Source organism: Apodemus sylvaticus, chromosome 11 (assembly GCF_947179515.1).
Source record: "Apodemus sylvaticus chromosome 11, mApoSyl1.1, whole genome shotgun sequence".
Taxonomy (NCBI): Eukaryota; Metazoa; Chordata; class Mammalia; order Rodentia; family Muridae; genus Apodemus; species Apodemus sylvaticus.
This window is the reverse complement of record NC_067482.1, coordinates 65344368-65356475: the sequence shown is the minus strand read 5'-3', so window position 1 is coordinate 65356475 and position 12108 is coordinate 65344368. Positions and strand designations below refer to the sequence as shown.

The following is a 12108-nucleotide window of genomic DNA, read 5'->3' as shown; positions in this document are numbered from 1 at the left end:
ACCTAGGAGACAGGCCTCATAAAACGTCTCGAAGTTTCTTCTCATGTTGGTTGAGGTGGGTCAGCCCACCATGTATGTGGGCAGCATCCTTCCGAGGGCTGAGGTCCAATACTGAATACAGAGTGAGCTAGGCATCAGTATTCTTCACTCTGCCTCCCATCTGCACACTGAGCAGCTGCTTCAGCTCAGTCCTTCCCACCTGTGCTGGACTGAACCACGATGAACGTCCTTGAGTTCTTGTCAGGTATTTGCTCTCAGCAGCAAGAAAATGCAGAGGATCAGAAAAGCAGTCTTATGTTGCACCTTACCAAGAATGCCGAGAAATGCCCAGATCAAAAAAAGCACAACCATCTGGAACTCACCTAATAAAATACAGTGTTCCCTGCTTATTGGCAAATAATGGAACTTAGGGGAAACAAGACTGGGAATTTCCTAATCCAAAAATGCAGATGCTCCCAGATCTAAACTTTTCCAATATTGACCTGACACTTTAAGTGGAAACTTTTATACTTGATGCGTTGAATAAAAATGCAGATGTACCAAGAAAAGAATAAGGTGGATATAGAAATGTAAGGAAATATGTTTAGACTTTGGTTCCATGCTTATGATAACTCATGTATATTCATGAATCTGAAAATATGCAAACTTAATATTTCTTTTAATCTTAGCACATGCTAACCATGTGCTGTACCACTCTGTGCACTCTTAAGCACTTGTTTCTGGTCCCAAGGGCTGGGTAGGTGATAAAGCCATCAAAGCTGCTTGCTCAGGAGTGGGATTAGGACCTTTGTAAAGAGGCTTAAACCAGCTCTGTTGCACACGAGGCCCCATGCTGGAGACTTCTGAGAAGAGTGCTTCCCCACTTTGCTCAGCACCTCCATCTTGGTCTCTTACCCACAAACAATGCGTTTCTGTTGTCTGTACATTAACTCCATCATGAAAGGTTGAGGGCTGCGGCAGCCCAACACTGCAGTGTCCTCGGCTTATAGCGGGCTCTGAGCAGGAAAGGCAAAAAGCGTGGCACTCAAAAGTCATGTGCCATTCCATGGTGACAAATGGTTGCATTCAAAACAAGACCCTGGCAGTGAGTTACCAATCTTAGGATGTACACAGTGTGGGTGTCTAGCTGGGTATGGTGGTACACTGGGGTTGGGGGCAGAGATGAGAAAATCTTTAAGTTTGAGGCCATCGTGGCCTATATTCTGTAGTGTGAGTTCTGGGCACAGTGAGATACACTCTCCAAACAAACACAACAAAAAGTGGCTTCTTAGGGCAAGGTAGCTCAGTAATAGAGCACTGGCCTAGCCTGCTCAAGGTTTTGGGTTCTATATCTAGTACTACCAAAAAAAAGAGGTTTTAAAATTCAAAAGTGACTAATAAGCCAGGTGGAGGCAGAGGCAGACATTTTTACTTTCCAGTTCAGAGTTTTATTATTCAAAGAGCAAAAATTTGACAATGCATAGAGTTGACATCTGTTGATAAGCCAGTTGCTGGGCCAGCACCAGAGAGAAGAAAAGTCTACCCAGTAAACATTGTGTCAGGGGTAAGACAGTGCAGCTTCAGCACCATGGGCAGTTCCCTGCTCTCCTGGGAGTCCATGCAGTGGGAAGCGGTAAGTACATCTGAGGCTGGTAACACCGATGCAAAGAAAGGGCCCGGCAATTACTGACATCAGAGAACAGACCGTCTAGAAACCTTTGCAAAGACAGCACGATGGTCATCGAAGCTGCGATGTATAACGGGAGGCACAGTTGTTCACCGAGCACTCCACGTCAGGCTTGGTGGCTTACCTATAGTTTACTGCTTAATCTTGTGAGGTCCTGTTTGAGGTAGGTGTTGTCCCTCTGTAGTCTGCGGCCTGTGCCAGACCTTGGAAGTCAAAACATGCAGTCCAGGCATGCTGCAGTCCATTCCTGGCAGGTTAGCGTTTCGTCTTCATTGGCTTTCCTTTTATATTGAACTTTTATTTTTCCTCTTCATATTGAGGTTAGATGTGCACTTGGAAATATATTATATATGCACACATATATGATATGTTAATATATACATCTATAGTATATATATGTGTGTATATATATATATGTGCATATATATAACCATATCTTTGGAGATGACCAAGAAAAAAATAAAAATATTTTTAAAGCAGACCATGGCAGTCACAAGTTTGATATCTCACCAAGTGGAGTATGACATTACAGGCACTAGAATACGATGGGTAATTTGGTCATCAGAGATTAATACCATTTTTCTAGGGGTGCTTTTTAATAACTGGCTTGTTTCATCTTTAACTATAAGCATTCTTATATAAGCAGGTGTCCTAATGAAGCTGAAATGGTAGTGTCACACTTTGTTTTAGCTATCCATCACATGTAAATCATTACCAACTAGTTACCTGGTTGGGTGCTTTTAATTCCTTCAGATGGTTGAAATGATTTTCTAATGTCCTCCTTAGAACAGATTCTAAAGGTCAGTTTAGAATGAAAAGTACTTGGTAAACCATTCCTGATGCGGAGAGCCTTGCTTCTGTGGGGCTTCTTTGGGTTGGGCTGGTTCTCCATCTTGGGCCCTTAAAGAAAAAAAAGAGAGACAAAAAAAAGAAAATTTTACATAGCTATGAAACTTATTCAGTAAAAAACAATACTGTACCATCTTTCCTGGAGAAGCTTAATGCTTGTTATCCTTTTAAAAGATACCAGACTGCGAGTGGCTATGTTGGCAGCTGGAAACCAGTTGTGAGGGACACGTTGGGGAGTGTCTAGTTCTTATTTTAACCACCAAGGGCTCTTCATTCATGGTTCTGATACTGATGAGATGCACTTTGTAGCATTTGTTATCCATTTTAGGCACAAAAACGACAGCTAAGTTAAAAAACAACACTATGTTCCAACGTGAGTCTTCTGTAGAATATTACTTTGAGCATTCAGGCTATGAAATTTGCCTAATAGATCAAAAGAAAGAGCAGGCAGTGAGACTGTCACATAGTCAGTCCACATTTGTGAAGCTTCATATCAAATAGCAGCCTGCCAAAGCCTGAGGACCTGAGTTTGGTCCATGGAAGCCACATGATGAAGTTGTCCTCTGACCAACGTGTGTGCTGTGACAGATGCTATGCCCCCAATAGATAATGGTTTGTTTGTTATGTTTTGAGACAAGGTCTCACTTTGTTTCTCTGACTGCTGTAGAATGTACTATGTAGACTGCTGGCTTAGAAATCAGAGATTCACCTGCCTCTGCCTCCAAAGTGCTAGGATTAAAGGCGTGCACCACTGCACCTGACTCATAAATACTGTAATTAAAACAAAACAAAAAGGATAGCTTGAAGCAGAGGTGCCTCTCAGTGAGAGTTAGGAGCTGGCGAGCCAGTGTGCTTTGCTCTAGACCTGTTCCACAGGCAGCACCCAAAGGGGCTCCATTCATTCAAGGGTGGCAAGTGATTTATTTCTTTTGGCTAAGAGTTGAGATCTCTGCCTCCCCTCCAGTTTAAATAGCCATGGACAGGTTGGAATACAGAAAGCTTCTGGAGTTAGAACATTTTGAGGAGGCCCTTTTTAAATGCAAACCTCAGACGCAGGATTTAAAGCATGCCCTTTGAATGAAAGGCTTGATAAGAAGGAAAATTGGTAAAACAAAGATAAACCCACGGACACCTCTGGAAGGGAAGCACACCCCAGGGAAAATGAGAAGTGCCTCAGGCAGCAGCATCCACATTCAGCCTGACTCACTGAGAGGCTCTGACTGCTGCAATAAAGCCAAATCACTGACAAGTAGCCCTAGCTATAACACACTTCTGTGGCAGGGTAGAAATATCTTATAGGTTAATTCCTTTGGTTGCACCAATCTAATCAGATAGCTACTATATGCGTTTTTAAGATCGTAATAGAGGGAACTTTAGAGGTCACCTGCTCAAGACCACACAGCCAAGAAAAGTGGATTTTAAATACAGAAAATTAGTCCTAAAGTATATCACCAAAAATCTCAAGCACAACACAGTTTCTATCTGTTTACAAGGCTGGAGCCTACTCTTTAGGTCAGATGCCTTAGCAGGTGCCCCGTTTCTTTCCTGTCCGTGAAGAAAGAGAAACCCCTTCACCTGCCTGACACACACCTTGTGGCAGTTTTCCCATCTAGTAACTGGGTAGGTTTGTAAGGCTGGCCACAGCTGGGGCTTGGGTCCAGGCTGGGTGACTTAGTTATGGGAGGGGCATTGATCCTGGAGCTCAGGTCTCCGCTCAGGAAGTTCTTTGCATAGGAAGCAAGGTTTGGTACGCTGACCACTCGGCTGGGCACCTCCTCCATCTTCTTTTTCTGTTTGTGTTAGAGGAAAGGTGTTAGTACTTATCCTGGAACAGCATGACTGTAAACGTTAATAGGCTCACCCAACCCAAAGAACAAGGAAAAGAAGTAACAATCCTACTTGTATACTAATATATCATTTTAATATTATTGGGGGAGGTAGGGACAGGTATTTAATATCAACACTCAGGAAGCAGAAGCCCAGCCTGATTTACACAGTGAGTTTTAGACCAGCCAGGGTTACATAGTGAAACCATGTCTCAACTGCTGTAATTTTATAATTGATCATTTATTGCAGTGCTGGGAATGGGACCCAGGGCTTCAAGCTTGCAGACAATTGTTCTTCCACTGAGCTATGGCCCCTGCCCTTCGAACCATTTCTTTCTCCCATCTTTATTTTGCAACCTAAAACAAAACATCTATGATCTCTATCCAAAACTTGAGGAAAAATATGTTTTATAACTTTTAAAATATTTTAGAGGCCATATAATAGCAAGGACTGGCCTTCCCTCATTTTCAACTTCATCTTCAGCCTTTGGAGTGCAAATTGCATTGCAACAATAGAGGGATAAATTAAAAACCACAAATGAAATCTTGTTGGGTTCGTTCAGTCTAGGTTTGTTACTTAGCTATGAAATACTGATTTTTTTCAACATTAGGGACCTGGTGATAGATGAAAGAGTTGTTATGAATATGCTTGTCTTCATTATGAAGTCCACAAATATGGAGAAATAAAGGGAAGAAGTGGGGTATTCTCTCCATCATCTAGATGGAGGGAATATTAATAGCCGAGTGGCATGTACTCTCAGTACTGTTTGCTAGCACTGTAGAAACTTGTGTGGGTTTTCCCAGCGACTATCCCGCTGAATGTCCACCCTCCCGTCACTGTGCTGCAGCTGCTTTCAGGAGAACAGATGTGCAGATTGTATGATGTGCTAAGACTGACTTGCCTTCATGGACGGTGTCAAGTATCCTGGGTGAGGATTGAAAGAGAAGGACCGATTCCGATGGGACACTGCACTGGGGAAGGCTGCGTAGTGGAATCTTCTCTCTTCCTGGAAAGCCAAGGCAACCAGGTCAGAAGGCAGAAGGAAAGCCCCGGAGGTGGAGGGGAGGGGAGTGGATGCCAGGCACCTAGTCACTGGAGCACCTAGGAAGCACCTTCACCTCTGGGGATTCCTATTGCCAGGGAAGGAGAGGGCATGGCACCATAGGCAGTTAAAAAAAAAAAAAGGAAAAATAATGAAGCAAAGAAAACCCTTCCCGTATTCATATATTTCAGCCTTTCTCTCCCTTGCCTTTGTTGCAGTGTCTCACATATTCCAGTCTGGCCTCAAACGCACTCAGTAGCCAAGGATGAGTATGGCCTTGAGCTTTTGACCTGTTCCTGGGATTTCAAGCATGTGCCACCACACTTGATTCGTGTGGTGCTAAGGACTGAACCACCATGTGGGTGCCAGGAACTGAACCTGGACCTCTGCAAGTGCAGCAAGTATTCTTAACCTGAGCAATTGTTGTTGTTTTAAGATAATCATAACTGGGGCTGGAGATAGCACAGCTATTAAGAGCACTTACTGCTCTCCAGAAGACCCAAGTTGAATTCCTAGTGCAGTTCATAAATGCCTGTAGCTCTCCAGCTCCAGGGGAACTGACAACATATTTGGGCCTCCAAAGGCACCTGTATACATGTGGTGCATACACACAAATAAATACAAATAATTTTTAAAAAGACAATCATAACTATAGTATCTTCCTTTACTTACCAAGGGAGCAGTTATTCCTTATTAATATAATTCTGTGAGTCAAAGACAGACTAGGGGGAGAGATATCCCTAAGGAAGAACATCAAGTCTTGATGGGTTTGAGGTACAGAATTAAAAGAGTTGGAAAGAATTCTTCAAGGGGCCAGGGAATGGCTTTGCTAACTAGAAAATGAATGGTTGATCTTACAAAAGGAAGAATAATTCTATTAAAATCCCAAGGTAAGTAAAGAGATTTTTATCTAATTGTATAGGATGAAAAATAGAATCAACATCAAGCAAGTGCTGTTAAACGCGGGAATAGGGTGGCTCTTTTCTTTGCCTGTATATAAAAAAAAATGTTTTTGATATGAGTTCTTCTTAGTAATAGGGGGAGGTAATGAAGACTTGACAGGCAGTGTTTAGGCAGCTATAGAAATGCCAGGTTCAAAGCCAGCACCCTTACTGTGAGTGCTGGGCAGTATCTCCCCATCCCGACCTAGGCCTCACCGTGAGCTGCCGGATGATGTCCTCTCTCTCCTTCAGGCGTGTCTGCAGGCGGCCTATGAGCTGCAGATCCTCAGGCCGGGAAGTTCCTTTTCCTGCCTTCTCTCCGGACTCTTTTAGCCTGTTTAAAGTATGAGTCAGTCCTACAGAGGTTTCTCAGTAGGTAGTGGGAGACTGTGCTTAGGATGGCCACCTAAGCCCTACCCCTGGTCTGGCTCCTGTCAGTTCTCTCATTCCTTCAAAACCAAGGAGTGTGCACATAGATTCTGCATGCAGCCTAGCTTCTGGGGCAAGGCATGGTTCTGTAACAAGAGCCCTACCCGACCCTAGGACCTCAGGATCCCCTGATGCCCATGAGGTTCTAGCCCCATCTGGCGGGGACATAGAGTACAGTATGCATTTGTCTTTCTGGGGCAGCCATGAAAGACAAGATAGGGTGGCGATTGTGGGAGGGGCTATGGCTATTGATTGATGGCAAGGGAGGACTTTGGAAAGAGAAAACTCTACTTCTCTTCTAATCCCGGCTCTGCTGCTCTTTAGTTATTTGCCCCATTGATTACACCACTTCTTCTGGACTCAAAGTTCATTATTGGTGGCAAAGGGGTGCAGGGGTGGGGGGCGAGGAGGTGAGTGGTGGTGCAGGTGAGACAGCACCTCAACTATGTAGCTCAGGCTGGCCCTGTCATATAGACTAGCCTAGCCTGGAACTCACAGGAATCCACCTGTTTCTGCCTCCATGCACCACCATTCCCAGCAGTTCCTTCCTTTATAAAGTGAGCACTTTATAAAGTGGTTGGTTGTGAAATCAGTGAGGTAAGGGTTGACTGGCACAAGACTGAGAGGCACACACCGAATGCCCACTGGGTGGCGCTTGCTTGGTACATTTCCCTGCAACTTTTCTGTCAGTGCTGGGATTGAACGTGAGCAGGCACTCTACCACCCAGTTATATCCATAGGCTTTATCTGAGATACAGTTTCACTGCTCTGCCCATGAACTCATTCGACAGCCCTCTCTGGCTTGCAACCCTCATGTCTCATCTCCCTCTTCTGGATTGTATGCCTGTGGTTCTGGGATCGACAATGGTTTGGGGTCAAGACTGGTTTTTAAGAGCATAGCTCTTAAATTCACTTCCTGCTATATAACCACGGAGAAGAGGTTTTACCTTTCAGCACAGATCATGGCATCACCGCCAACTGGTCTCCCTGTCAATCATCCCTGTTTCTAGTTTCACTATCACCCAGCAACCAGAAGAAAGCTGCTTCTGGCCCTCTACAAACATACACATCTACACACACATAAATAAAAATAAATCGTCATAGATCAATACATCACTCAATTCATATTAGAGGAGATTTTATTTGCAGTAAATGGCAACTAACACAGAGACTCACAACTAGTCAGAGTACAGAAAATACGATGCTATAGTTGCTCTCCGCAAACCAATGGCAAAGCCCCACTGCTGAAGACAACATCTATACAACTCACTGAACACGGAGATGCTGAGCTGATGCCTACATAGAGCCTTCGCCCTACATGCTAGTGTCTTTGGTGCTCTGCATGCTACCAAAGGAGAAACAAGCACCAAACCGAGTCACAAACTGATCTACAGTGGTGTCCTGACCATAAGATACCCCAGCACAGTAGTGGTACAAAGCCTGTGGGAGTAACCAACTTAAATGTGTTGGCTTAAGGCTCACCCCCCCACCCCACGAGATGGAACCCATAACCCACAGTGCCTGGATGGCCAAACCCTAAGGCTAGCATCAATAAAATGACTCCTAATGACACTGCACTCTACTCATAAATCAGTGCCTTGTCACCAGAGAAACTTCCTATTTCCTACAGCAAATAGAAATAAATACAGATACTATGCAGAGAGTGGCAGACCTTCGAACACACAGCCCTACAAGGACATCTCCATCAAATCCCCTGTCGACTCAGGGAGACCTGCAGAAGAGACGGCTGAAAGTTTGTGAGAGCTAGGGAGGTGGAGGACACCGGGAGGCAAGGTCCTTTATATCTACAGGGTTGATGCACGCGTGACCTCACAGAGAAAGAGGCCGTACAGCGCCTGCCTTTCCTTGCCGGATTGTGTCCAAAAGCTCAAAGAAGTGGGCCCTAGTTTCTGACCCAGAAGCTATCCTAGACTGATAACCACTTGCAAATGAAAATTTAGTTTTTTTCCAAGGGAGTCTCACTGGGAAATGAACCACTCAAGGGTAGGCTGCATACCCAGCAGGAGAGGCCAGCAGAACATGCACCCAGTGACATCTTTGCACGTTCTTTGTCTCATAATGTATTAAAACTTTTCCTTTCCATATATTTTTTCTATCTCTCTCTCCCTCTCCCCCTACAGGTCCTTTGCATATATATATATATATATATTCTGGCTTCCGTTGTAGTGTTTCTATGACATTCCTGAGTTCAGACAAGCGGGTCTGTGTGTCTGTCTCTTGTGCTTTTCCTTGGTTTCTTTTCCTTCTGTTTGTTTTGTGCAAATCTGTAGTGTTAGATTTTGTTTCTTCTTATCATACTATAATTTACCATTGTTCCTTAGAAGCTGATTTGTTTTTCAATGAGAGGCAGAAAGGAGACAAATCTGGATGGGAGAGGATATGGGAGAGGATATGGGGAGGATATGGGGAGAAACTGGAAGACGCCAAGGAGGGGAAACTAACCATGCGTATTATGCAAGAAAAAATATCTTAATTAAAGGGGGAAAAAGAAAGACTGCTATACCCCCGCCTCAGAAATCATTGCAGAAGAGGGGGCAGAAATACTGTGAGTACCAGAGGCGGTGGATGGCTACAAGGAAAAACTGTTTCTCACACAGCAGGACAGTTGCACGTATGAGTTCATAGTGGTGGTGACAGAACTCATGAGACTTGTACAGGCTCAAGGTGCACAAGGTCCCAGCATGGAGAGGGAGGTGGACACCAAGTCCCACCCCTGGCTGGGGATAACTGCTTGGCTAGGAGGTCAGTTCTCTCAAGAGCGTAACTCCTGTCCTTAAGTGTGTAGTCACCTAGCCGGGCAGTGGTGGCGCACGCCTGTAATCCCAGCACTCTGGGAGGCAGAGGCAGGCGGATTTCTGAGTTCGAGGCCAGCCTGGTCTACAGAGTGAGTTCCAGGACATCCAGGGCTACACAGAGAAACCCTATCTCAAAAAAACCAAATCCAAAACTCCAAAAAAAACCAAACCAAACCAAAAAAAAAAAAAAAAAAAAAGTAGTCGCTCACAATCCTCCAGCGGATGGCCACACATTCAAGAATATATGGCTGTACACCTTAGACTCAATGTGTCTAACAAAAATCAAGGACACAAAGTTGGGTGGGTAGGGAAGGGGGCTGGAGGTGAGCAAGGGCAAGCATATGATCAACATCAACACAACAATTTCAAGGAGAGAGAGGGGGGAGGGGGGGAGGGAGGGAGGGAGGGAGGGAGGGAGGGAGGGAGGGAGGGAGAGGGGAGAGGGAGGGAAGGAGGGGGGAGAGAGGGAGAGAGGAGGGATCATTTGCCTGGAAATAAAAAAAACTTCTAAATTCAGGATTTCTAAGTTTTAACATTAAAGTCTAGTGATACCAGGTCACTTCCCTAAACGATACACTGAGAGTCTCCCCCCCTCCCCTCCTCCCCCCGAACCCGGGCCCAAGGTCTTGCTCACTCGGTTTCCAGAGCAGCCAGCCGGGCCTGGAGTCGGGCCTGGGCACCACTGAAATCAGCCACCATGGCCTGCATCTCCTTCCGATGCTCCTGGCGGAGCGCCTCCACCTCCATGGCTCTTTGGGCTTTCTGGTCCTCCTCCAGCAACCTGTGATGGATGCCAACAGTCAGGGTCACCCACGCTCTGAACCTGAGCCTTAGGACTTTGGGCCTTATTTCTCTGTTTGGTGGCCCTGTACAGAATGATGCTAAGATCTTATGAGGAGGACTCCTGGGTCTCCAGGTGTGAAATTCAGGCTAAGCATCATCATGGGGACCTTTGTGGGCTCTTCCCACTCCAGCATCAGTAAAGGAGAACCCCAGGAAAAAGAGCTGCCTTTCTTTGAAAAAGAAATACAGAACTGAAGGGGGGCCCAGAAACACTCCCCTCCACAAGGCAGGTGGGGAGGCCAGAGGTAGCATTCTCTCAGTCCTAGAACTCTGAAACTCAGGAGAACTCTCTCCAGGGTTTCCAGAGGGGCAGCAGCATAGCCAAAAGAGGAGTGGTTAGGGCCATACTGCTAAAGTCCTTGGCTTTAGCCACTGTTTTTAATTGTGTGGCCTTAGGCTCAGTGTCCTTTGTTGGATGGAAATATTGGGGTACTTACCTTACAGGGTCATTGCAAGGAGAAATTTAATGTGTATCTCTAATAATCCAAGGCACAGAGACCTTTTTCCAACCATTAGTTATAATTGTTTTTAACCTAGAGGAGGATCCTAAAGGGTCCTAGCTGAGTCCTATGAGAGCCATTTTCAGGAAGTCCATGTATATTTTCATGTGATTGCTTACCCCCTCCCCAGGTAGAGTCCATCGCTTTCCTCACTTGTAGAAGGACTTGCCTAGGATCACATGATACATTTCTTGATCTGTGGTGCTCCACCTTAGACAGATAGACTCCTGGATGCTCTTAGATGAACTCAAGTCTCAAGTTCACCTGGGAAGGAGGCCTCATGACCTCAGTTAGCTGGAGGTAAGGTTATTTCATAGCAATTTGAGTACATGGGGTGTGGAGGATGCTGTGAATATCCCATCTTGCTGTAGTCAGCTGTCCGTACCACTGAGGGTATTATGACTACCTTAGAGATTTGTTAAACATGGCTTCCGCTTGTGCAGACATCTCTGCCTGGAAAAGCAGTACCCAGGGCTATTCCCACTAAAGGACATCCTCTCTTAGATGTTTTGTATTGTTTGAGACAATTATTTGTAGCTCACACTGTCTGGAGCTCACTCTGTTGCCCAGGCTAGCCCCAAACTCTTGGCAGTTCTGCATCAGCCCCGCAGGTGCTGAGCTATAGGCATGCGCCACTATTTCCAGCTTCTTCTGGCCATCTTACGTCAGTGCTCTGCCTGGAGGAGGTCAGCTCTTTATTCTCAGAGCATTTTCTCACCTTGACTGTTACAGCAGCAAGGGTAAGGCAGAGTCTTAGAGTAGAGCTACAATTTCACCTGCCAACTCCAGCATCTCCTCTGGAAATGAAGATCTGGGAAATCTTCAGAAAGGCAGATTCTAACTAATTCTAGTTCTGAGGCTAATTCGCAGGCTCCATCTCGGCTCCATCAAATCTGACATGCTGGGCATGGATTTAGTAAAGTGTTCAGTGAGACTTGTGGGGGAGTGTGTGTGTCTGTGCATGTGTGCCTGTGCGTGCGTGTGTGTGTGTGTGTGTGTGTGTGTGTGTGTGTGCGTGTGCGTGTGCGTGTGCGTGTGTGTGTGTGTGTGTGTGTGTGTGTGTGTGTGTTCAAGTGCAGGTTTTTTCCATAGTAGGAAAGTGCTCTACCACCAGCTGAATTGCCATATTTAAGCTCAACTTTATGAATTTTAACAACTGACTTTTATTGTCAGTGCCACGTGCCTAATCTTGTTC

At 45.3% G+C, this 12108-nt stretch overlaps 1 protein-coding gene across 1 annotated transcript in view; it reads right to left on the bottom strand.

Annotated features, from left to right (window-relative positions):
* Positions 1–2179: 2179 nt before the first annotated feature.
* The window catches only part of Fam184b (family with sequence similarity 184 member B), a 103141-nt gene continuing 93212 nt past the window's right edge, over positions 2180–12108 (bottom strand). The window contains exons 12-16 of the mRNA XM_052198844.1: positions 10205–10351; positions 6542–6659; positions 5244–5348; positions 4106–4305; positions 2180–2566 (exon numbers count right to left, since the gene is read on the bottom strand). Coding sequence (XP_052054804.1) covers positions 2473–2566; positions 4106–4305; positions 5244–5348; positions 6542–6659; positions 10205–10351 — 664 coding nt within the window. The 3' untranslated portion in view covers positions 2180–2472. The remainder of the gene's footprint in view (positions 2567–4105; positions 4306–5243; positions 5349–6541; positions 6660–10204; positions 10352–12108) is intronic.